Consider the following 24,568-nt stretch of genomic DNA (forward strand, 5'->3'; position numbering starts at 1 on the left):
TGAGTTCGAGACCAGCCTGGTCTACAGAGCTAGTTCCAGGACAGGCTCCAAAACCACAGAGAAACCCTGTCTTGAAAAAACCAAAAAAAAAAAAAAAAAAAGAAAGAAACTGAGCAGCCATAATCGACAGCTGTGCACATCTTAAAATTTCCTTCCCAAATATAAAAAGTCTGTTCTCCAAGTTTCTTCCTGACTCCAGAAGCTATAGCTGATCCCTTTCCTGAGTCTCTCCCTCTCCGATAAACACACACACCACCACCACCACCACCACTACCCCACCCCTGGAATGAGGAACCAGGCCTGACTTTACCACAAAAAACTGAGGCTGGGAGAAATCACCAAAGGGGAACCATGAGAGAAAGGGGGAAGGCAAGTGAGCCCACAGGCCTCTTCTCTTCCTGCTCTGTCTTCTAAGCTCAAGTCAATGCAACTTTCTCCCAAACCCTTCTTTGTGTGTTGAGGCTGCCGCAGGCAAGAGAAGCATTTGAGGGCTCAGTTCACTCTTGCTGGAGCCTGCATCCCTGACCACAAAAGCCAGCTTCTCTGACACCAACAAACCTCCGCATGAAGACAGCTCCACCCCATCCTTAAGAAGATGTCACCAAAACCAGTTTACTACCCACAGGACGTGTCTTTGGGATTAATTAAAACCCTAAGCCTGAGGGTTTTGATCCGCCCCTAACAACTTCACTGTTCCATGATGTCTACCAATTCCTTCTTGTTTTCTAGCATCTCGACTATCTTTTTCCAACCCCCTTAGCATGCTAACTCATCATCCATGTTGAAGAGCATATCTACGCAGGGGCAGATGCTGGAGAAGGTGGACTGGTGGGAGGAGATGTGCGTCCTCCTAACCCTAACCTCGTTTTCAGCAGCAGCCCTTTGAAGGCGAAGAGCGTATCTGCCCACCTCTGCCAAGGGCTGCTACTCCCCACAAAATGACGTTTCTTTGGGGATTCTCATTGGTGGGTTTTTTTTTTTAGATTTCTTTTATGAGTGCATGTCTGGTGCCTGTGAGTGCCTGGTACGTTTGGAGGTCAAAAGAAGGAGTTAGGGTCCCTGCAACTGCAGCTAAGGACTGCAATGAACCTCCACGTGGGTGCTGGGGATCAAACCCTAGTCCTTTGCAGGAGCTAGTGCGCTCAACTACTGAGCTGTGCCACCTGTCACCAGCCCTAGTTATGTGTTTTGAGGCGGTCTCATGTAGCCCAGGCTGCCTTCCAACTCCCTCTAAGACCTTGAACTCTTGAGCCTTTGGCCTCCTCCTTCCAAGCTATACAGTACAGTTCTCAGCTCTGTGCTCGTTCTTCCAAGGAAAAGCAAGTTTGTTCAAACATCAGTTCCTTCAGAGAGGCTGGCCTAATATCTCTCTTGTAATTATGTTTGCAAACGTAAGAGGCCCAAGGTTGAGGTTTATATTGTTCGGGTAGGGTGGAGACTCACTGAAGTGCTTCAGTCTGTCTTCCTCTACCTCGTGCGCCTCGCTTGTGTGCTGAGTCTTCGGGCCTCCTCCTCCTACAAGGGCCCCCAAGAAACTGCTCTCTGGCTTCTAGATTCGCTTTGAGTCTTCATCAGAGTTACTGATGAAGTAACTGCTCTGTGAGTTTTGCAGTGTCCAGGCAAGAAAATGGTATGTGTTCAGCTTGGTGTAGGCTCAGAGGAAGGTTGTTTGGGTAAATTCCTCCTGGGAATACAGTGAAGAGCAGGAGAAATGGGGGAAGCCAATGAGTCTGCCCAACTGTGGACTGACTGATCTTCCCGGGCCCTGCTGAGGTAGTGTGTGGTACCCCATCCTAAGGATGGGAGGGGAACAGCAGGTCATGGTGGCTCACTCCTGGAACCCCAACACTTGGGATGCTGAGACAGGGGACCCTGAGCTCCATAGTGAGATGCCGTCCCCATACAAACAAATAAACAAACAAACCAAATGTGGACGGAAAAGTGATGTGGGAAGGCCTTCTCTATATGTGTTGCTCCTATCGGCTAATGAATAAAGCTGTTTCAGCCAGTGGCTTAGCAGAGGGAAGCCAGGCAGGAAATCTCAACAGAGATGTAGACACAGAGAAAAGAGCACATTTCTTTGCCTTCTCCTCTCCAACATAGCCATAAGATGCCCTGCCTAGGTTAAAGCGCTCTCGCGCAGGCTTGTGAGGGTCTCCCTGCAGTCTGCAGCCTGAGATGCTCTGCCATGGAAAGCCAGACACTGTGGGGCACAGGAGGGCAGGCTTGTGTGAAGCTGGTGCCAGTGGCTGGTGGAGTTAGGGAACAACAAAACAAGAATGCAGGAATAACTGGAGTTTTCTCAGGCCCCAAAATGGTCCCTTGTTTTTACCCCCTTGAACATCCACTTGGCCTCATTCTGATTTGGCGCGCCCCTCCCCCCAGCCCTACCTACACTCTCCACTCTCTCTCTTTTGGGGAAAGTGTCACAGCCCTGGCTGGCCTGGGATTTGCTGTGTAGCCCAGGCGGGCCTCAGTTTAAGGGATCACCTTTCCTCTGCCTTCCGAGTTCTGGAGTAAGGTGTGTGTCACCATGCCTGGCAGATCTGGCGCTCTGAGTCACGGCTCATTAAGAGCCCTCATTAATGAGAGATATTTGTGGTGTTTGGTCCAATAATCTCCATCACGACCTCCTTGGGAATGGGAGGTGAGTCTCATCTGCCAACACATCCACTCCCTCGGGCCTACCACAATTCTTTCTTGATTACACGGTCACCTCAATCCCAAACTGGGAGGGCACACATGGGAACACACACACATGGAATTCACAGCACACTGATGTATGTGACTGTGTGTGTCCCAGCACCTAGCAGAGGCCAGAGGACAGCTCTGTGGAGAGTGGAGCCAGGTACCTCCCTCCCTCCACCCTATGCAAGTCCCAGGGATCAAACTCAGGTCAGCCTTGTGCCCAGTGAGCCTTCCTGGTTGCGCAATCTCACTGGTCTCTGGATATTGATTCACGATTTCAAATTATGAATTAGGATGTTGGTCACCTGAGTTTATAGGGCATCTTAAAGAAACTAATGCTTAGGTCGCTGGTCAGCCCTTCATGCTGAGCCTACGGCAGCACCTGCCAGGCTGACGGAGGCCTTTCACGGCAGGACAGTCTCTCTCGGGGATTTATTTATTCTCTTTTCAAATCTCAATCAAAAGACTTCCGCAACTTCCCCCAGGAAGACTGACACATGTCCCGTGGCATCTGCAGCAGCGCAGACACAGAGTTACAAGTTTTGTTTTGCACAAACATTTCCCCATAATTTCACTACCTCTATCTCTTTTTTAACAATATTTGGTAAGTTCCTCTTTTGCCCTAGTACAAAAAAGCAGTAACTCACTAGCCACCCTTTCGAGCTAAAGCAGCACACAGAAGTGATTGAAACAGCGTTTAGGGCAACAAGGCCATGCCAGTGTGCTGGCTCATGACTTTAAGTCCAGTACTTGGGAGGCAGAGGCAGGTGAATCTCTCTGAGTTCTGGGTCAGCCTGGTCTACACAATGAGTTCTAGGCTAGCCAGGGCTACACAGTGATATTCTGTCTTTAAAAGAATAAAAGGTAATAAAGAACTTCTGTGTTAAAAATAAATCCATGGAGCAACCATGAGACCCACTTTAGTGAATTCAGAGTTAATATTGCCGTTGAGGTCGGACTCACCCAGTGGTCGGCCATGACACCTCAAGGAGACTAAAATGACATCCAGGGTAGTAGGAGTACATTGGTAAGGCTTGGATATGTGGCCAGGCAGATACCCACCATTTTGGTCAGATGGCTCAATCAGACAAACGCTACCAGCTGATTCCAGGTTCTACTGAGGGGAGAGGAGCCAGGCCCCCAGACATCGAACTCAATAATGTCTACCGTGTGTCTTGGTGGCAGGAAGAATATGCCTGAAGCAGGCTGCAGGAGCATCCAGTCAGCCCGACAGTTATATCTCCAATGAATACTTAATGAAGAGTCTGGGAACAGACTTGGGTGTGTATCAGGGTGAACTGGCTCCCAGAGATCTGATCACATCTGCTATGCTGCAAATACTGGCTTCTGGAGTCTTGCCCTGTGAGGCTGACAGTCGGGTGGGGAAGCAGTTTTAAGAAGGGTTATGCTATATTCTAAGTCTCAGAGAGGTTGCCCCATCTCTCTCTAGTGACCACCCGACTTGGCCTGGAGGATTATTCTCGAATGGCACGAGTTGAGGTGGGGTTGCTCCATCACAGAGGGTAATGTTTGAACATGCCTGGGGACCAGGGTTCAATCCCCAGTACTGAACACACATACACAGTGAAACCAGACAAGGATGTTCTTAAAAATAATTATGGGCTTTTCAGTCTTCAAAGACAGGTCACACTGTCACCTGTGTGCTGTAACTAAAACAACATGAAGAGGTGACTGCAAAATAAATTCGCCAATTTCTAGAATAAAAAGAAATCCAAATTCAAAAATAAGAAGTGGGCCAGCAGGATGGCTCAGGGGGTGCCTTGTCTGGGGTGAGTACATATTTGTTCACCTCTCCCCATGAAACGTTAGGATAAAAGCTGACTGAGCTCACAGAGCTGAGCTAGGTACTTCAGGGAGCACAGGGAGAGAGGCAAGTCCCTGGTTTTTTACAACTCAGATTTTAGGTAGTGTGCCCGCAGGTCGAGGAAGTCTCCAGTACAGAATCAACATTGAGATGAACAGATCCATAGAGAGGAACAAAGGAAATCACATTCATCTCAAATAGCACTGCAAACATCCTTAACTGTCCTCAAACCCACGTGGAGGGGCCTTTCAGGACTGCTGTCTGCAGTGAGGACCATTTCTCAAGACTAAAAGTGTGTGTGTCTGTGTGTGTGTGTCTGTGTGTGTCTGTGTGTGTGTATGTGGTGGTCTGGGAGAAGAAACAATGTGCAGCTAACTCAGGGGAGACGCCAGGTGCTTCTGGACCGCTGTCTTCTGATGCCACAGACTGGCGCTTACTGGAAAGATGCGGGACCAGAACGGCTGGAGTCGGTTTTGAAAGCAAACGCCTCAAAATCTCCAAGGTGCGGGTCCGTGTTGACGGCTGGTAACAAGAATCTGAGCCACTTTGGGAAGGGGACCCTGCCCAAGTCCCAGCTTGTCCTTGGGCAAGGTCAGTATGGAGAAGATTTTGAAATTGAATTCATCTTCTCCAAATTTGGATTTTGGAGTCTCCCAAGTCTGCACAACCCACAATTCTTTCTGGTCTTCTTGCAAATGGAAGGATAAGATTGGAAGGCCGCCTGTTGAGACCTGCTTTACTGACAGGAAGAGGTTACATCACGGCCCTCTGGCAACCCAGCTGTCTTATCTTTGTGCAAATTCCCGACTTCCTCCTAGTCCCATCCCGGCTCTTTGGGCTGTAGAACGAAGATTTTTTTTGCCCTCTTTTGGTCTACGAGGCCACTTGGAGGAAAGAGCATCACTCTTTTCTGTTTTGTCCCTGTCACGTATTACCAGTTTGCGATCAATTCTCTTAAGCCGAAGTCGCTTGCCTGCCTTTAGAAGCAGAACACAGGCCGGCCTCAAATCACACCTTCGTTCGATCTGGGTAAACACACTTAGATGCCTTTTTGACTGGAGCCCTTTGGATCTGCTCTGGCTGTGCCAAAAACTCAGGCCAAAACTTTTTTAAGTTGGCAGACCCCTAGTTCCCTCCTTAAAAGCCACCACTGGCTGATCTACAGCAGGGCTGGAGCGCAACTCGCCAGGCTGCCCACCAAGAAGTGCGACCCAAGACGCCCCTGGGTGCAAACTTGCTGGGACTCTGGCCAGCCGCGGGCGCGCGCTGGGGGGGTACGGGGCGGCACCCTGGGGTTACGGGGCGGCGCCCCCAATCCGCGGCCCCTAGTTTTGCTCACCTGGTGGCTTATGTTGGCGCACGGCGGCTGCCCAGGGAAGCTGCAGCAGCAAGGGCAGCAGCAGCAGCTGCGGTGCTGGCGGCCCGAGGCTCCTGCCAGAACTGCGGTGGGACATCGCTCCTCCGCTGTGACCTCTGCCGGGCTGGATTAGGTCCCACTGGCGCCGGCGGTGACAGCTGTTGCAAGAGCCGCACTTGGGGGCGACAGAGGGACGTTTCGTTGCAGAGGCCTGGGCGATCTTAACTTTCTTCTGGCATTAGTTTTGCCGGTTTGGGCGCTTCACGTGGCCTTGGGAACCAACCTTCGCCCTTCTGAGCCCCAGGCTGGGAGAGGCGGATCCTTTCCGTCTGGTCTGACCCTCTAGTCACCTGTGGGCCGGGCCCAGAAAGCAGCGCTTTTGGGAAGTTCAGGGGCTGCGTGGCTTCTGGCCGCCTCCTGCAGGCTGGAACTCAGGGCTAAGAAATCAGTTCAAGGCAGCCTTGGCCCCTGTGGTAGGAGATGAGGTACCCCAGGCAGCTTTGGGTCTCATGCCTCTGCCTACACGCAGATCGGATTCTTTGGCTTTCTGTCTTCTCTGGGGGTTCTCATCAGTCAGGAACCAGGGCCTCTAGCGCCAGCCTGTCTAACCTCAGGAGTTCCACACCTCCGGGCTTTGGCTTCATTGGCCGGAACTGATTCACAGTGAGCTCTAAGCGCATCTACCCCTGATCCTCTGTCGAGACCCCAGTTCTGGGCAGGGCTCACTGAAAGCAACATTGTGAGTTGGTCCAGGGTGCCCTAGGTGACATTGTGAAGTAGGCAACAGACTTCATGCTGACCAAGCGCAGGTTTTGGTCCTGGACCCAGTTAAGACAGTTAAAAAATAAAAAGCCAGGTTTGTAATCCCAGCATCGCAAAAGCGGGAGGATTGTTAAAAGTCTCAGATCACCCAAAAGGAAAAACAAAACAAACCAAACAAAACATCAGATAAATAGATAAATACTAAAGGAATAATCTTGATAAGGAATACCTTTGCTAGCGGCGGAAGAAATCACTTGTAATAGAAATGACACATATAAAGTATGAAATACAAATCACAGTTGTGTTTGGTGATATTCATTCAATGGAGGGAAAAGCTGAGGGCACTGTAGGCACTGTACAGAAAATTAAAATAAAGGCAGACTGAACCTTTGGGTCCTGTGTTGCCTGCCCAGTGAAGTTGTGTCATTCCAAATATTCCAGGCACGCCTCCACGTCCCAGCCTCCGTGACCTTACTGACCCTCCTAATCCAAGGAGCTGCCTGTTCAGAGAAGATGCCTAAGGGGAGCTGGCCTCACCCACCTGATGATTTGCTAGCTGAGTATTCACTGACTTCAGTTTTCCAGGATAGGGCCCTATATGACAGATGTCTCTACAGAATCCCATTCTAGTTGAGGAAGTGATTATTCCTATAAGCAAATTAGTGGATTAGACTTTCTCAACCTCAGCACTATTGAAATTCTGGCCCAGTTATTTCCTTGGTATGTGTGTGCATGAGTGCATGTATGTATGTGTGTGTCCTGTGCATTCCGAGGCCTTAAATGTGATCATTGAAAATGCCTCCAGATTCTGTCCAGTGTTCCCCTAGATGAAATACTACCCCTAGCTGACCTCTGTTGATGTGAGTTGTGGTACATTTGACACATTTAAATTGTAGAGGTTTTAAACATCCGGGAGACTAGTGACCGCAAACTCTTCTAGGTTAAAAGACTCAAGGATATTGGTTCAGAATTGTAACTAGAATTAATAGGGCAAAACTCATGGATCCAACTGCCCCAACAGGCTAGCCTCAGCCACACACCCTGTGATGGCTAATCTTAATTGTCAACTTAACACATCTAGGGAGAAGCAATTGAGGAAGCCTCCTTCAAATTAGACTACAGGCATGTTTGTGGGTACATTTGTCTGATTGCTAATTGATGTAGCAGGCCCAGTCCTGTGGTCAGTACCATCCCTGAGCAGGGTAGACCTGGGGTATATAAGAACGGTAACAGGCTAGGCAGTGGTGGCTCACGCCTTTAATCCCAACACTCGGGAGAGAGAGGCAGGTGGATCTCTATGAGTTCGAGGCCAGCCTGGTCTACACAGAGCTAGTTCCAGGACAGGCACCAAAGCTACAGAGAAACCCTATTTAAAAAAAAAAAAAAGAACGGTAACAGAACATGAGCCCGGAAGCAAACTAGAAAGTAAGGTTACTCCATGGTCTATGGTCTATGATTCAGTTCTTTACCTCCAGGTTCCTTCCCTGACTTCCTTAAATGGTAAACTAAAACCTGAAATAAACTCTTTTCTTCATAAATCAGCATTTTATCACAGCAGTGGAGGAGCAAACTACCACACATTCCTGCTGTGAAATAATCATTCTGTATTTTGTGAAAATATGTTGTTTTCATTGTTAACAACAACAACAACACAAAAAAACCAGATTGGCTGATAGCTAGGCAGGGTTCAGGGCAGAGAAGGATAAAATGAGGGGAGTCACCAACCAGATGGAAAGAAAACAGAACATTCAAAAGATGTAAAAAGCCACGAGCCACAGGACAGCACATAGATGAATGGAAATGGGTTCATTTCAGTTGTAAGAGCTATTAGTAATAAGCCTGAGCTATCAGCCATACATTTATAATTAATAATAAGTCTCTGAGTGGTTATTTGGGAAGTTGCTGGTGAAACAGAGCTGATCTCGGTCCCAACGAAAAGCTCTGCCTACAAATCCCCACCACACTAATGGGAGAGACAAAGAAGAGAGAAAATGGAGAGAGATTCATTCTATGTGGCTACATTGGGAAGACGAACAAAGAGATTTGGTCACTCCAAGGCTGCCGTCAGGGTCCTGACATGAGCTTTAGGTTTGAATAGAGGGAAAAGGTGTATAAGGCCAAGCAGTCCTGGTCATTGTGTGGTCCCACCCATCATTGCGCTCCACAATGTCATCACAAACATGTGGACTCTCGGGGATACAAGTGTATGCTCCTCGCTATACCCACATGGCTGGCATCAGACTTCAATCTTTCCCTTGCTGCAGCATACGATTCTTAGAAAAATTCCAGTCCCTTGGAGACTGTTGTTAGTTTCACTCAAATGGAATTTGAAAACTCTCCCTGGTTGTTTAAAGGTTCCCCTGAAAAGGAGACGAGGATGTGGCTCAGTGTTAGAGTGCTTGCCTAGCGTGAGTGAAGACCTGGGTTCAATCCCCAGCACCACCACAGTTTCAGGAGAATAACCAGAGCATTGGAAAGACCCCTCTCTGCCAGATGGACCCCCCACCCTCACCCCAGTCTTCCATTCCACTGTAAACACTAGAAAGGAAAACAACACCACTGCCCCTCCTTAGGATTTAGAAAAAGTGGTGTCTTAGTGGAGGCCCTTTGGGGCGAGCTGCCTCCTCCTCTCCAAGAGAATGGACTCTGAGTTCTGCTTCTGGCCCTGGGTCAAAGACATTCATCTTTGCTCCAAAGATTAGAACATCACATCCTGTTGTCGGTAGCTGGGCCTGTCAACCACCTGGCCTGGAGACTGAGCCTCTGGAAAACTGATTTACCTAGAGATGTATTAAGGAGATGGGAGAAATAATTACCCCTGTCTTGTCCTTCCCAGAAGCCCCTCACCTGCCGCCCTCACCTGCTGCTCCTGCAGAGCTTGCAACTGACCCATTCTGAATTCCAACAAGACAAAATAAAACTTCTTTTCTCTTTTCTTTTTTCCTTTTGCACTGGCCCATGCTTTCCGGACACTCTGGGCTTTCTCCCTCTTTCTCTGAAGTCCTCCACCTCTCATGCAGTTCCTTGACTGCTGGACATACCAGTTTTCTTGAACGTCAATTCGAAAAGTCAATCTCTTCTACCTCCTTCTAGTAGCCACTGAGATTTATAGCTTGCTTGCCTCTCTACGCTGCCCTTGCGGTGTTCTTTCAAATCTACAAAAAAATGACCAAGCAAAATAAAAAACAAAACCCAACAAACTAGTTGAGCTTCATTCTGAGCCTGCTTTATAGTTTTGTGTGTGTGTGTGTGCTTTGGTCTAGGGTTAGTAGTTGCATTTGTTTTTAGATTTTTTTTTTAAAAAATTCATTTATAAATAAGTGAAAATTCAAATAAATAAACTTTTAAAAATCATCTATTTCTTATTCCATTGTGAAGCGGGCACCTATGCTGCAACTTGCCTGTGGATGTCAGAGGGTAACCCTCGGGAGTTGTTTTGTGGCTTCCACCATGCAGGAGCTGGGAATTGAACCTGGCATGTTTGCCAGTCCTTCCAGAGCTATAAGAACTCAGGATAGGATCCCAGTTTCCCTGGTAACAACTGTGCCCCGAGGAGATGGCCAATGGGCATGCGGTAGCCACTTCAGCAGTACCACAGGGGCTCTGGATCCTGACCCATTGGGTGGGAACCCCAAACAACTGGACCATCACCCCAGCAGAGGGAAGAGGGAAGAGGTTGAAGCTGGAGGTTCATGAAGTCAAGGCCTGATGTGGGAGAGTCATAGATCAATCTGTTGATTTGATTGGTTAAGCAATAAAGAAACTGCTTGGCCCTGATAGGTTAAAACATAGGTGGGAGGAGTAAACAGAACAGAATGCTGGGAGAAAGAAGCTGAGTCAGTGAGTCGCCATGGTTCTCCCACTCCAGACAGACGCAGGTTAAGATCTTTCCTGGTAAGCGCACCTTGTGGTGCTACATAGATTATTAGAAATGGGTTAGATCGATATATAAGAGCTAGCCAATAAGAAACTGGAACTAATGGGCCAAGCAGTGTTTAAAAGAATACAGTTTCCGTGTAATTATTTCGGGGCATAAGCTAGCCATGTGGGCGGCCGGGTGCCGGGGACGCAGCTCGGCCGCTCTTATTACAACAAAGGCCAGCCTGAGCTATTGGGAACCTAGTTCATGACCAAACCCAGCACAAACCCTACACAATTTACCTTCTGATGGAAGAACACTGCTTTTAATTTGTGATTACATAATGCCACTTGGTTTTGTCCTCAACTTGACACAGAGTTAACAATAGAGTCTTAACTGAGCAAATTGTCTTCCCCAGGTTGGCTGTGTGAGCATGTCTTTGAGGGATTGTCTTGATTGTTAATGGATAAGGAGGGCTCAGGTCACCGTGGATGATAAAATTCCCTGGAAATGTGGTCCCAAGCTATGTCAGGAAGCCAGCTGAGAAAGAGCCTGAGTGAGTTACCAAGCAGTGTTCCTCCATGGTTCCTGCTTCCAGATTCTTGCTTTGAGACGTTGCCTCGACTTCCAGGGATGGACCGTGACCTAGAAGCGTAAGCCAAACAAACCCTCTCCTCTCTCAGTGACTTTCAGTCAGGGCTTGTATCACAGTCACAGACGGGGAACTAGAAGCCAAGTCCTTAGCCTCTTCTGCCTTGTCTGTGTCCTCCTTTGCCTGGAGGTCAGTCTTAGCTCAGGACAGAGAGGGGAGCTCTGTACTGCCTGGGCATGAGTACCTGTTTACGGAGTCCTCTCTCGGCTTAGCGGCTCCCAGCAGCATGTGGTTTGGCTCATTACTATCAGGATTTCGAGTTATCTGCTGTCACTACCTGTGGCCTCAGGAAAAGATTCCCACATGCTCTGGGCATCACTTAGGGTAATGCCATCTGTGATAAGGAACTCCATAGGGTTAATGCAACAAAAGTTTATTATTTTACCCATCCAGTGTGGGAGGCCTTCATTAGCAAGTGACTCTCCTCCACGTAGACGTTCAGGAGCCTGGTGTCCTTTCGTGTTTTGATCTAGCACCCTCCCGAGACAGAGGTTCCCAAACACTTTTTTGCTACTGTTTATAAATGACCGGGAGTCTCAGTAATCTATACCCAAGGCTTCAGATCAAAAGGGATGCCTAACAGCTTTAAAATGTAGTTAATTTCTTCATGTGTATGTATTTGGGTACCCACAGAGGGCAGGAGGCATCAAATCCCCTGGAAACTTCCTGGTGTGGATGTTGGGAACCTACCTCAGGTCCTCTGGTCTCTACCACATGCTCTTAACCCCTGAGTTGTCTCTCCAGCTCCTCTGTCAGTTCAGTACTAATCGCTCACCTGTTGCCCTGTTTGGAGCATCCAAAAGATGCTGCTATTACACTCTGCAAACGGACTGTGATTGCCGGATGTTGGGGAAGAGCTGGGGTGTTTCCTTCCAACCACAGAAAAGCCAAAGGGTGGCGGGGAGTTCTACCTGCTCCGTAATCACTTCTGCTCACTTCGTGGACAAGAGCCAGGCCTGCTGTCATAGCGATTATGCTAACAAGGCTGTGAGGTGTAGGGCTGAGCTGTCACCAATCATTACCGAAATAACACACAGCTTTGGTGTGTCCATGGAGACCTTGATAGCCAACAAGGATCCTGTGGAGGTCTTAGGTCCTTCCTTAGACTCCTCTCAACCTTGAGATAGTGGCGGTCGGCACTTAAAGATGTTCTGACCTGCTGTGCCTCAGTTCATCTTGTGTGGGTCCTTCCTCCTCCGTGTTTGCCTTGCTCTCTGCCACGCTACAGCCCCGGTGCCACGTGGGTCTCTTGGCTGCTCTACAAGGCCTGCAAGTTCATGGGTTACAGTGTGGGAAGTTGTAGTATTGTCTCCTGGGAATTCAAAACCGGTCTTGCATTTTGTTACTAAATATCTCCACACCCTGAAACACCTTTGAGAGGGTGACTCCACCCCGGCGTGGAACTGCACCCATTGTCTTGACATCTGTATTTCTCTTAGCAGCTTCTTCAGCTGTGTTGGCACCTCTGTGCCGACAGCTGGGCCTAGGAGTCGACCCATGTTTTTTATATGTATTTGCGATCTAATTTACCCTTCTTCAGTATGCCCTGTGCCCCTTACCTCTGTTTATGTTGTCCCATTTTCTAAATCAAACTTTTGGATATTTCAAAAACATTTTCCCTTGTTCAAAGCCTTACAAATTTAGTGGCTTTGAAGACATCTGTCTCTGTATACACAAAGCCTCCCAAAACCCACAAAATGCATTCTGCTCTTCCAATGTGTTTGTGTTCTCTTCCCTTGAGCAATTAATTCTTAGAATGATCCTTATGAAAGAATATTTATTGAATTGAATTTGTGTGTGTGTGTGTGTGTGTGTGTGTGTGTGTGTGAGAGAGAGAGAGAGAGAGAGAGAGAGAGAGAGAGAGAGAGAGAGGAAGAATATATATGCAGCCATGGTCCATTTCTGGAGATTAGAGGGTGATTTTATGGGGTCACCTCTCTTCTCCCACAGCTATAAGGATTCTACAGATTGACCTCAGGTCATCAGACTTGTCCAGCCTTTCCCGCGGAGCCATCTCACCAGCACCAGTATGTTTTGAGACCGAAGGGTTACAAGGCCCTATTCAGAGTAATGTTTAATTACTCTTACATGCACGCATATCTTTCACTGAGTTTCTTGCCTTGTCTCTTCTTTTTTCCTCTCTGCGTACGCAGGGTCATGGGCAGTTAAACCTACCATCGGTCTATAGATATCGTAGTTTGGAGTCAACTTACTGTAGAAATGAAATATGAATGATCATTCCAGAGGCCTCAAGTAGGTTAATCCAGTCGGTGGTGCTGGTCTCAGTTGTTTAAACAGGGTCTGTGCCATCTTTGCTAGCCCTGCACACATGCTACCTCATTGCAATCTAACCTGAAGATGTCTTGCAAACTGGGCACGGGAAGGAAAGGATGCCATTGCTCTAGGAACCCTGGGGGATGGGAGTCGAGAATGCATTGATCACAACAGTAGAGGCTGAAAAGGCGGTCTCGGAAAGGTGGCTACCAACTAGGTGAGGGTTATGGGGATTTATTTATTTATCTATCAACTAGTCAATTGATTTGTTCATCATTCGGTCAAAGGCAAAGTCAGGAATGTCCATCCTGTTGTTACAAATTCTCTTCCCACCCTTGTCTCCAAAGAGGCTGAAAACCCGACCACTTAGTACTTCTGGGGCCAAGAGTATTTCTGCATTGTTTAAAGCATGTCACTGTAAACCACACACACACACACACACACACACACACACACACACACACACACACACACTTCTTTCTTCATTGCTCCCCTAGGCATCTTCCCGCATCTCTTTCCTAAGTGGGATGGCTACATCCATCTTAGGATGTCTTCAGCTTCCTCTGACTTGCTACATAGTCGGTGCCTATCTTCCTTGCACAAGACGGGGCCCTTCCCTAGTGGTACTTAACTTTGTAGATAAAGAACATTTCAGGATCAAATGCCATAGCCCTTTATGTCACCTTCAGGTAGGGACCAAACTGTGACCTTGCATTTGCTTGACACTTGACCCTGAGTTTGGGTATGTGTGTGAGTGTAGAGGTCAGAGGTCAACTTTTGATGTCACTTCTCGACACCATCTGCCTAGTTGTGTGTGCTTGGGTTTTTAAGACTCCTTTTATTTTTACTTATATGTATGTGTGTATGTGCTTGTGTGTGTGTGGGAGGGCGGGGTATATGCTCATGACTAAAGATGCCTGGAGGCCAGTGGCATCATGTCTCCTAAAGCTGGAGTTACAGGTGGTTGTAAGCCACCTGATGTAGGTGTTGGGGACTGAACTCGGGTCCTCTGTACTCTGAACTGCTGACCTATCTCTCCAGTTCTTCATCTAGTTTTGGAGACAGGGTCTCTCACTGGCTGAAAGCTTGCCGGCTAGGCTAGGTTGGCTAGTCAGGGAGCCCCAGGGAGCTGCCTCCTCAGTGCTGGGGTTACAGGCAGTGCCACCATACCTGATTTAATTTTCCGTGCATTCTGGGAATCAAATTTTATTATTTCCTGTGTGTATGTGTGTGGACGACAGAGAACAATATGCAGCAGTCTTTTCACCCAGGGCCTCACATAAACTGGCAATTGCTCTACTGCTGAGCGATACACCCACCTTCCACATTGTTTTCAGGGGTTAGCTTTTAATGAACTTTTGCTCACTGGCTTCCTAGGCAGTGGGGTCTAGAACCTTCCTTTCCATGCCACTGCCCCCGCCGAAGCCTGAGGTGCCCCCTGGGAGTCTGCACATCTCTTCCTGTCTCTTCTCTCCACAGAGGTGATGGCTACAGGCTGTGGAATAGCGGCCATAAAGAAAATAGCAGGCTTGGGCGCTGAGGAGCTGGTTCAGTGATTAAGAGTGGCATCCCTCTGCTCTTGCAAAGGAATTTGGTTCCCAGAACCCATGCTGGGAGGCTCACAGGTGTGTATAAAACTCCAGCTCCAGAGGATCTGACTCCCTTTTTTCTGGCCTCTGAGGACCTCCCCCGCCACACACACATACACACAGAGAGAGACAGAGAGAGAGAGACAGAGACAGAGACACAGACACAGAGAGAAGACAGAAACATAAATCTTTTTTAAAAAATTGGAATTGGTACCCACTCAAAGAAAATAAATACTGGAATATTCCAGAAGAGAGAGGGAGGAGGGATGCCACTGGTAGAGTATTAAAGTAGAATTGACTTTCTCTTCTCTGTTATAAAATTCAAAAATAATATAGAGTACGATCCTTTGGATTTTTCTTTTCTTAGATTTATTTTACATGTATGTGTGTTCTATGCCGCTGTGTGTGTCTGGTACCCACAGAGGTTGAAGGAGGGCCTTTGCTCCCTTGAACTAGTATTACAGATGACTGTGAGCCACCACGCTGGTACCTAAAACTGAAGTCAGAACCCCAGGAAGAGCAGCCAGTGGTCTTAACCCGAGAGCCATCTCTCCAGCCCATCTTCAGACTCATCAGGACATTTTAGGCACAGTTAACTTCAGTTCAGGTGTGAAGGTGAATTCTCAGTCATGGGAAACATGAAACATCTAGGAACTGTTTCTGAAAAAATTACTACAATGCCCGTCAACTGACTAGCGAGTACAAATTAAGATCTAATGCAGATGGAAGTAACAACGTGAAAAAAATTCCAGGGGCTTTTCCACCTGGGTGGGTAAACTCCAGGCCCTTCTCTAGGAGTAAAGTGAGACTTCTCAGGCAGCTTCTGCCACCTGAGCACAGTTTGCCCTCAGCGTATCTATCAGGGCTGAACTGTCCTTTTTGCCAAGTGACACAAGTGTGTTCTCCAAACAATGCCCTCTCCAGCATGACTCCCGTCCCTGTCTGTTCTGGGGTGATGATGGCACAAGGCACTTTTGAGGGAGGCTTTTCTTTGTGTCACTCACTACCAGGTAACTAGGATGGGTGGTTAGTCAACAAGAATTACATAACAGAAGCAGCATTACATAAAAACCATAATGGACATTTCCATGGCCAAATGGATTGAGCAATGCCTTTGCGCATCCTGACAACTCCCAGTGAATTGTGCATTTTTAAAGCCAGCTATGGAAAGCAAGCGGCTAAGGGGTGCTGTGCAGTTGGCTCTCACTGTCCCTGGGCTATGCATCCGGGGAGCCAGCCGACTGTAGGTCACACGTACTGGAGAAGCAAAAGTGGTGACCGTGTTAGACATGGACACACTTTACTTTATGGAGACGATGTCTCACTGTGTAGCCCTGGAGACACACTTTACTTTATGGAGACGATGTCTCACTGTGTAGATCATCTAGAACTCATGAGGTTTGACAGCTTCTGCTTCCTTCCAAGCTGGGATTATAATCATTGCACCACTGTGCCTTGCTGTGCAACACCTATTAGCACTTACAGAAGATTCTATAAGTAATCAAAACCACTTTAAAGAAAACAGAAGCAGGATCTGGTAGCACACACCTGTAATTCCAGCAGAGGGAAGCTGAGGCAGGAGCTCACCATTTCAAGGTCAGTCTAGACTGTGCAGCAAGACCTTGTATCAAATCCAAAAAACAATAGGAAAAAAAAAAAGAAACCAGACATGGTGACTCACACCCATAATCCTGGCACTCTGGAGACTGAGGCAGGACAATGTCTACAAATTAGAAGTCAGCCTGGGCTATAGTCATCGAAGCCATTGTGATTGGCTAGTTTTGGAAAGCTTTGTCAAGTTGACCTGGTTTTTCAGAAGGTCTTTGTGGGCTATTGTTTTGGGAGAATAAAAAACAGTGAACCCAATAGGAATATGAATCTTATTTCACCTTAGAAATGTAAGTACAAACATCAAGATTTTGGGACAGGTCTGGGAGTTGAATAATGAGAGGAATGGAGGTGTTATTGGTTTTTAGCAGGTGAAGTAAATTATTTTAATTGTATTAAAATCAATAGTGAAGATGAAGTGGGGCAGCCAGCCTCTAACACGGCATTCGGAAACTCTGGGCCCTAAACAGCTTGTGCCAAAAGTGAAACCACGGCACTTCCAGGAAAATGGATGGGACTGGAGACGGTTACAAGCTAAGGTCAGAAAGACAAACTATTGCCTTTCTCTCGCATGCAGAACTGAGATTCAAAATTATATACGTAAGTGTGTGAAACAAAAAGAGAAAAACAAAACAAAACTACTACCACCACTAACAAAATAAATCTTTTTTCCTACAGGATGGGCTTACTGGATCAAGCGCTTGTTGAGCAAGCCCGGGAACTTGACTTTGATCCTTGGAGCCTAAATAAAGCCAGAAGGAGAAATCAGCTCCCAGAAGCTGTACTCTGACTTCCCTTTGCGTACCATGATATGTAAACACCTTCACCCACAAACATGTCACTCACATGCATACACACGCATACACACATACTCACATTAAAACAACCAAATGGGGAAACCTTGTATGGTCTCATACTGAGAGTTCTTTGCATCTTAGCATCCTCTGCCTGTGTCTTCAGGGCGGCCTCTTTAATTCTTGTAACATCTTTAGCCTTTTCTTGCCTGCTGTAACCTGTTCATCACTGTGGGAGGTACATTTTTGATCTGAGCATTAATGTTAGCAAACAAAAGGGGGGGTGGCTTAATCTATTATGTGCCTGCCGTGTAAGCATGAGTCCCAGCATCCATGTAAGAGCCAGGTAAGAGCCAGGTATGGTGGTGTGTGCCGGTTGGCTCAGAGCGGGGAGGCAGAGATCCCTGCCAGCCATCCCAGCTCCAGGTCCAGTAATAGATTCTGTCACAAAAACCAAGGCAGAAAGTAATCACAAAAGACGCTTGATGTGGACTGCTGGGATCTACACACATGTACACATTCACCTGCACACACACGCACACACACACACACACACACACACACGCACGCACGCACACATACACGCACACACACACACACGCACGCACACATATATGCACACACACACACGCACGCACGCGCACACGCACGACTCCCCTGCTAGACAGACACACAACAATCCTCAGTCCTAGGAGCTTCAAGGAGGGAGGAAGTCGAGGCACAGGCGGCTTTCCTGGGTTGCTTCAGGTCCATCTGACCCAATCCGTCTGACCCATTGGTCGATCCACGTGGGCCAGTTCATACCTGGTGCAAACAGATCTGTCTTCAGATCCCTTGAAATAAATAAATAAATATTTATTTATTTATTATGTATACAGTTAGCCAGAAAAGGGCACCAGACCTCTTTTTTTTTAAAAAAATAGGTCTTTACCTTTTTAAAAAATATTTATTTATTTATTATGTATACAATATTCTGTCTGTGCCTATGCCTGCAGGCCAGAAGAGGGCACCAGACCCCATTACAGATGGTTGCGAGACACCACGTGGTTGCTGGGAATTGAACTCAGGACCTTTGGAAGAGCAGGCAATGCTCTTAACCTCTGAGCCATCTCTCCAGCCCCTGTTTGTTTGTTTTGAATTAAGAGTTTTGCTCCATAGTCTAGGCTTGCCTTGAACTCAAGTGATGGAGGAAGGTCATTGGATTAATAAAGAAACTGCTTGGCCTGATAGGTTAGAACATAGGTGGGTGGAGTAAACAGAACAGAATGCTGGGAGGAAGAGGAAGTGAGGCAGACGCCATGCCTTTCCTCTCCAGGGCAGACGCAATGAAGCTCCGACCCAGGATGTAGGCTAGAATCTTCCTGGTAAGACACCTCGTGGTGCTACACACATTAATAGAAATAGGCCAAGCAGTGTTTATATAAATACAGTTTGTGTGTCATTATTTTGGGGCATAAGCTAGCCAGGGGGCCGGGAGCCGGGCAGCAGGAATGCAGCCCGCAGCTCCTTCTACACTCAAGTTCTTCTCCAGTTGGCCCCAAAGTGCTTGGATCGCAGGAGTGACACCATGCTTGACTTTCAGGGTAAAATCCAAATGAATGCTGTCTTTCCTGAGAGCACCCCGACCAGTGAGGTCCCTGTGTTATATGTAACAGGATTGCAGCTGAGGTGGGTCATCAACCGTCTGAATGAGGGGCTCACAATAGCTCTGAAAAAGGACAGGCTTTAAACCCTGCACCCTCCCATGGCAAGTTTGTTCACTAACCAACCCACCATGGACCTAGTTTCCCATGTGGAAATTTTGGTGCACTTAAGGAGGATGAAGGTGGAGTTTTGTCTTTGGGTGTTCTCTGTGTGCCTCATAAACCCCATGTGGACACTGTCAGCCTTGTCCATCCTCAGCCCACCAGGTGACCACGAGAGGCCAAACTCAGCTCTGAATGCAGCCTAACACTAAATGGTCAATTTACTTAACACAGTAGGTTCGGGGGTGGGGTGGGATGCAGTGAGGTGCGGTGGTGTGTGGAGGGATGGGGTAGGGTAGAGAGTTTCTTTTGTGATTTGACTTCCTCATTCTTAGATGTAGACTTTGGAGATGATAATGTCGTTTCACAATGCGACAAGATTGGACATCCCTTTTGGTTCCTTTTAGACTGAATTTGTTTGTATTATTTTAAATTATGTGTGTGCCTGTGTGTCTGGGTGTGGGTATGTACGTGTGAGTGCTGGCACCCGAGGAGGCCAGAGGCACCAGATTTCCCTGGAGTGGAGTTACAGGTGGTTATGAGCCTCCTGACATGGGTGCTGGGAACTTAGGGGTTCCCCACAAGAGCAGTATGGGATTTAACCACTGACATGTCTCTCCAGCTCCTGGACACATTTAGATCCTCCCATCCACCCCTTGTTCTGCTGAGTAAAACTTGGGAAAGGTCTACGTCTTTGGGGTAGAATCATGCCATTACAAAGTTTTATTTGGCCACTAACTGACGGTTCCACATGGTTGTTTTCTCTCTGTATAACTGCCCTAATGACAGTTTCTAGTTCATAGGTTTTTCTGTTTTGGTTAGCTTAGCTGTTTTGGTTTTCTGAGACAGGGCTTCACGCTGTAGTCTAGGCTATTTATAACTCACTATGAAGCCCAGGCTTAATGTCACATTCTTGGCAATCCTCCTGCCTCAGGCTCTCCTGTTTGAAGGATGCCTGGGTGGCTGTTTCTCTGCTGCTTTAGCCCAGCCTTGGAGTCACACCTAAACTCTCCCAGTTCCTCTTTGTGAGTAGTTTGCTAAGTTTCTCCGTGCCAGTTACTTCCCAAGTCAGGGTCCAGTCATGGATTCATTGCCACCCGTGACTCATGACATCCAAGTCACCTGTCAGTGGCCTCCAGCCTGCTCAAGGCTCGAGAATACTCAGGAAGCCCCAAGCTGAGCTAACCCAGCCTACTTGCTAGGCGCCCCTTGCCCTATGGATAACTCAGTCACCTGAGCCCTCCTGTGGCTTTGCGATCTCTCTTAGGAGGCCCCAAGAAACAAAAGCTTTACCTTTTGGTGTTTGCTGCATAAACATGAGGACCTCAGTTCAATCCTGTTTCTTTCTCATTCACTTTTCTGCCACCCAAGACTTCAGAGCTCTGGGATGTGAGCCCAAACAAACCCCTCCTTCCCTCGGTTGCTGTTATCTTTCATTCTTTGTCCCAGCAAGGGCATAACTAACTCAGCAAGGCTGCAGCAGGCAGACTCCTCATCTGCCTACTCCACTTCCCATGCTGGGGTTACAGGTGTGCCCCCATTGTGCCCATGTCATGAAAATCCAGCTCTATCATGAAAACTACAAATCTTAAGCCCCACTGGAACAAAGTCCACATACTATATACATCAGTTCAATAATCTCTGGGTCTGCCTCTCCAACTCTGGGATTGTAGGCATGTACCACCATAGCCGGCAACCATTTACCCTCTTTATGAACATTTGCTTTGTCTCCCTCCAGTGTCTGGCTGTGATAATTAAGGCTGCTCTGAACATGTAGGTCTAAGTCTTTGTATGGACGTTGGCCATTAGTTAGGAAACCACCCTTGAGTGAAGTGGATGATGAACATGGATATGTTAAGCCTTTAAAGATTCTGCCAGCTCATCCTGTGAAGAGGTTGCACAGTTTATGTTTCCACCAGCAGGTAAGAATGTTACTACCACCTTTTGGTATTTGTCAACACTTGTTATGATCGGTGTCAAACTTTAGCCATTACGTACTAATGGTTACTTAATTACATTTCGTTGTGGTTTTAGTTTGCATTTCCCTAATGGTTTATGCTGTCAAGCTTTTGTTGTTTGTTTGTTTTGTTTTGTTTTGTTTAGAGACCGGGTGTTGCTAGGCAGTTCTGGCTGGCCTGGAACTCCCTTTGTAGACCAGGTTGGCCTTGCACTCTGTCTGGTCTACTTTTCTATTGCTGTAAAGAGACACCAAGGCCATTTCAAATGCATTCTCTTTGCTTTGACCTTGAGGTTAGAGACGTGAGCTTCCAGCTGTTGTTCTAGCCACCGTGACTGCTGTCCACTGCATGCTGTCTGCTGTGTGCTCCCACTGTCCACTGCCTGCTGTCTGCTGCCTTGATTCTGCCATCATGGACTCTAACCCTCCAGAGTGACAGAGTCCATCTCGGGGAAGGCATCACCACAGGCAGGGAGAGCATGATGGTAGGATCAGAAAGATGGATGATCATCTTTTATATGACATACAGGAAGAAGGTCTGGGGGTAAGGTGGGGGATAGGGTATTCGGTGAGGCTGTAAACCTTGTCCTGAGTGATGTATTCCCTCCAGCAGGGCTCTATTCCTGGAGGTCTCACAACCTCCCCATAGAGCATCACCGACTGTGGACTAATTCAAATACATGAGCCTATCAGGGACATTTCTCGTTCACACCTCCAGTTCTGGAATCTTCTCCTTTTAGTCCATTGAACATGGCGTTCCTTCTCTTCTGCTCTGCAGGGCTTCTCTGAATGCAGTCCACTTCAAACCCTAGGATGCTCCTCCAGCTCTGGTTAGAAAAACCTGATTTTCCTCCGCTGCTTTAAGACTTTCTTTTGACTTTTGGCCGCTTTATTATAATCGATGTTGGTGATGGTGTGGATTTTCTTGGGTTGATCTTAGCCAGTGTTCCCTGGACTGCTTTGATCTGGATGTCCGGTTCTTTCCCAAGACTAAGGAGTTTTTGCCTCGTATTTTTTTTTTATACGTTTTGTTGTCCTTTTACTTTTTCTGAGGCTATCCTTGATACTGTTTTCATTTCATGGACTTCCTCGAGTTTTTCTCATTTTAAAAGTTTATTTTAATTTTTGCTTCTCTAGCAGTGTAGTTTCAAACAATCTACCCTTGGGCTTACCAATTCTTCCTCCTGCTTGCTTTAATCTGTTTTTGAAACTTCCTATTGAAATTTAACTTAGTTTATTTTTTAGCTTCAAACTTTCTGCTTTATTCTTTATTCATTGATAGGTATTTTAAAATTAAGTCTCTAGAAGTGATATTTCAAGTTCAAAGTGTAAACGCATGTGTAGTTAGTTATGTTAGTTCCTCTGGACACTCACCATTCCACAGCCCTGTGCTGGATCCTGTGCCCAGCACTGAGTGTTAGAACGCCTGCTTCCTCAGGCCTTGCCCAAGGAACATAGGTGGGCCTTTCAGTATTGCTTTAGCTTGCTTCCCTAGCAGTGAACTTGAGTGCTCCTTCGTATGTTTGAGAGCCATTTGATATGCTTCTTATCAGCCACCTACGGCTTCCCGCATAGTTTTCTGCTGGTTGTTTGATCACTTGTTCCTGAAATTGCAGAGCTCTTTCTGAGTGAGGGATACTAGGTCTCATTGAAGACACATGCAAAAAAATGTTTTTATGTGTTTGCAATGACTGAGCTGTGGATGTAGCTCGGTGGTAAGGACCTGCCATAGCAAGGCTTTGGGTTCAGTTCCCAGCAGGACACACACACACACACACACACACACACACACACACACACACACACGGAAGCACAGAAGAATACATATGTGCATATACAGACACGTACAAGCACAAAGTTTGCAGTTACCATTTACAGACATACACATGGAAGCACAGAAAAACACACACATACACGCACTGTGCATACACAGACACATACATGCACACAGTTTGCTGTTACCTTTTAGCTTTGCTTTTTATAATTGTCTTTGCCAGGAAGATGCATGCACCCCTCACAGTCTCATTTATAAACTCTTCATTTTCTGTTCTCTGGATGCTGGAGATTCTGAAGCTCTTCCTCTTATGACTACTGAACAGGCCTGTGCTCTTGCTTTATTTCAATATTTGCAGGGCTTCTTTCCTTCTCTTTATATTCCTGTTGCACTTGGAGACTTTATTCATTTGTTTAATCATTTGAGATGTGGTCTTGCTATGTAGCTCAGGCTGGCCTCAAATTCAAGATCCTCCTGCCTCAGTCTCCCAAGCGCTGGGGTTTACAGATGTACAGTGCACAGCAACACCCCCTGGTGAGATTTATTTTCATATGTGAGGGATACCATCTTTTCCAAACGGCTGAACAATTATCCCGGCGTTACTTCCTGCAAACCTTCATTGCTGCCCACGTGACTTAGGACACCACCGTCTTTATAATGTACTGATTTCTAGGCTTAGCTGATTCTATTTCTTTTCTCTTCTTTCCAGCTGTGTAGCTACCATGTTGTGTTAACTATCAAGGCTTTCCACTATATGCTAACGTTTGTCTTCCTTGGTTTGCTTGTCTTAGTGTTTCCCTGTCTGCTCTTGCATATTTTTCCTCTACTAAACCCTTGTCTGTTTCTGTAAGAGTTTGGATGGTATTGAGATCATGTTAATTTTACAAATTAGTTTATGAAGTCTAACATTATTTATTTGAAAACTAGGTCTCACTGTATAGTGTTGGCTGGCTTGGAACTTCCTGTGTAGACAGTCCTGAACGCTGGGCATAAAGACACCCATAAACATACCCAGGCCAATGAATCTCATTAACTCAGAACACAATTCCCAAGAACATGTTTTCTGTTAAAAAAGCAAGTCATGACATAGTGTTCATCAATATATACTTCAGTTCTGCCTCCAGGTTTCTGCCTTGAATTCCTGCTGGCTTCCCTCCCTGATGGAAGGATACCTGGATGCATACGATAAAATACAACCTTTTTTTTTCTTTCGAGAAAGGGTTTCTCTGTAGCTTTGGAGCCTGTCCTGGAACTAGCTCTTTGTAACCCAGGCTGGCCTCGAACTCACAGAGATCTGCCTGCCTCTGCCTCCTGACTGTGTGCGCCATCACCGCCTGGCTCAAAATAAAATCTTTTGTCTCTAAGGTGCTGATAGTCACCTTAGACTTATGGTATTAGGAAAATGGTGTTTTATCATAGCAACCAAAAACACTAAGCCATTAGCCAACAAAATATCTAGATGAATTTAGCTAGCTGCTCTGTCAGCCACCACTATCAGAACACTGACAGAGAAAAATCTCCTTAGCTATCCTCTTACTTCAAACTGTTTTCATTTTTCAAGCTTCCTTAGCACTGATTTTGTTCTGAGTAGGCAGCCCGCCTCCTCCTACAAAGAGAAAGCAGAAGTTGTAGTGTGGGAACCCCCACAACTTCCCCATAAGAGCCATGGACAACTACCTATATT

At 46.9% G+C, this 24,568-nt stretch overlaps 1 protein-coding gene across 1 annotated transcript in view; it reads right to left on the reverse strand.

The window, feature by feature from the left end:
• The window catches only part of Plbd1 (phospholipase B domain containing 1), a 47,648-nt gene extending 41,517 nt beyond the window's left edge, over window positions 1–6,131 (reverse strand). Inside the window, exon 1 of the mRNA XM_005364516.2 lies at window positions 5,853–6,131. Coding sequence (XP_005364573.1) covers window positions 5,853–5,967 — 115 coding nt within the window. The 5' untranslated portion in view covers window positions 5,968–6,131. The remainder of the gene's footprint in view (window positions 1–5,852) is intronic.
• Between the last annotated feature and the right edge of the window lie 18,437 nt (window positions 6,132–24,568).

The sequence above is a fragment of the Microtus ochrogaster genome (assembly GCF_000317375.1).
Source record: "Microtus ochrogaster isolate Prairie Vole_2 chromosome 14 unlocalized genomic scaffold, MicOch1.0 chr14_random_2, whole genome shotgun sequence".
Classification (NCBI taxonomy): domain Eukaryota; kingdom Metazoa; phylum Chordata; class Mammalia; order Rodentia; family Cricetidae; genus Microtus; species Microtus ochrogaster.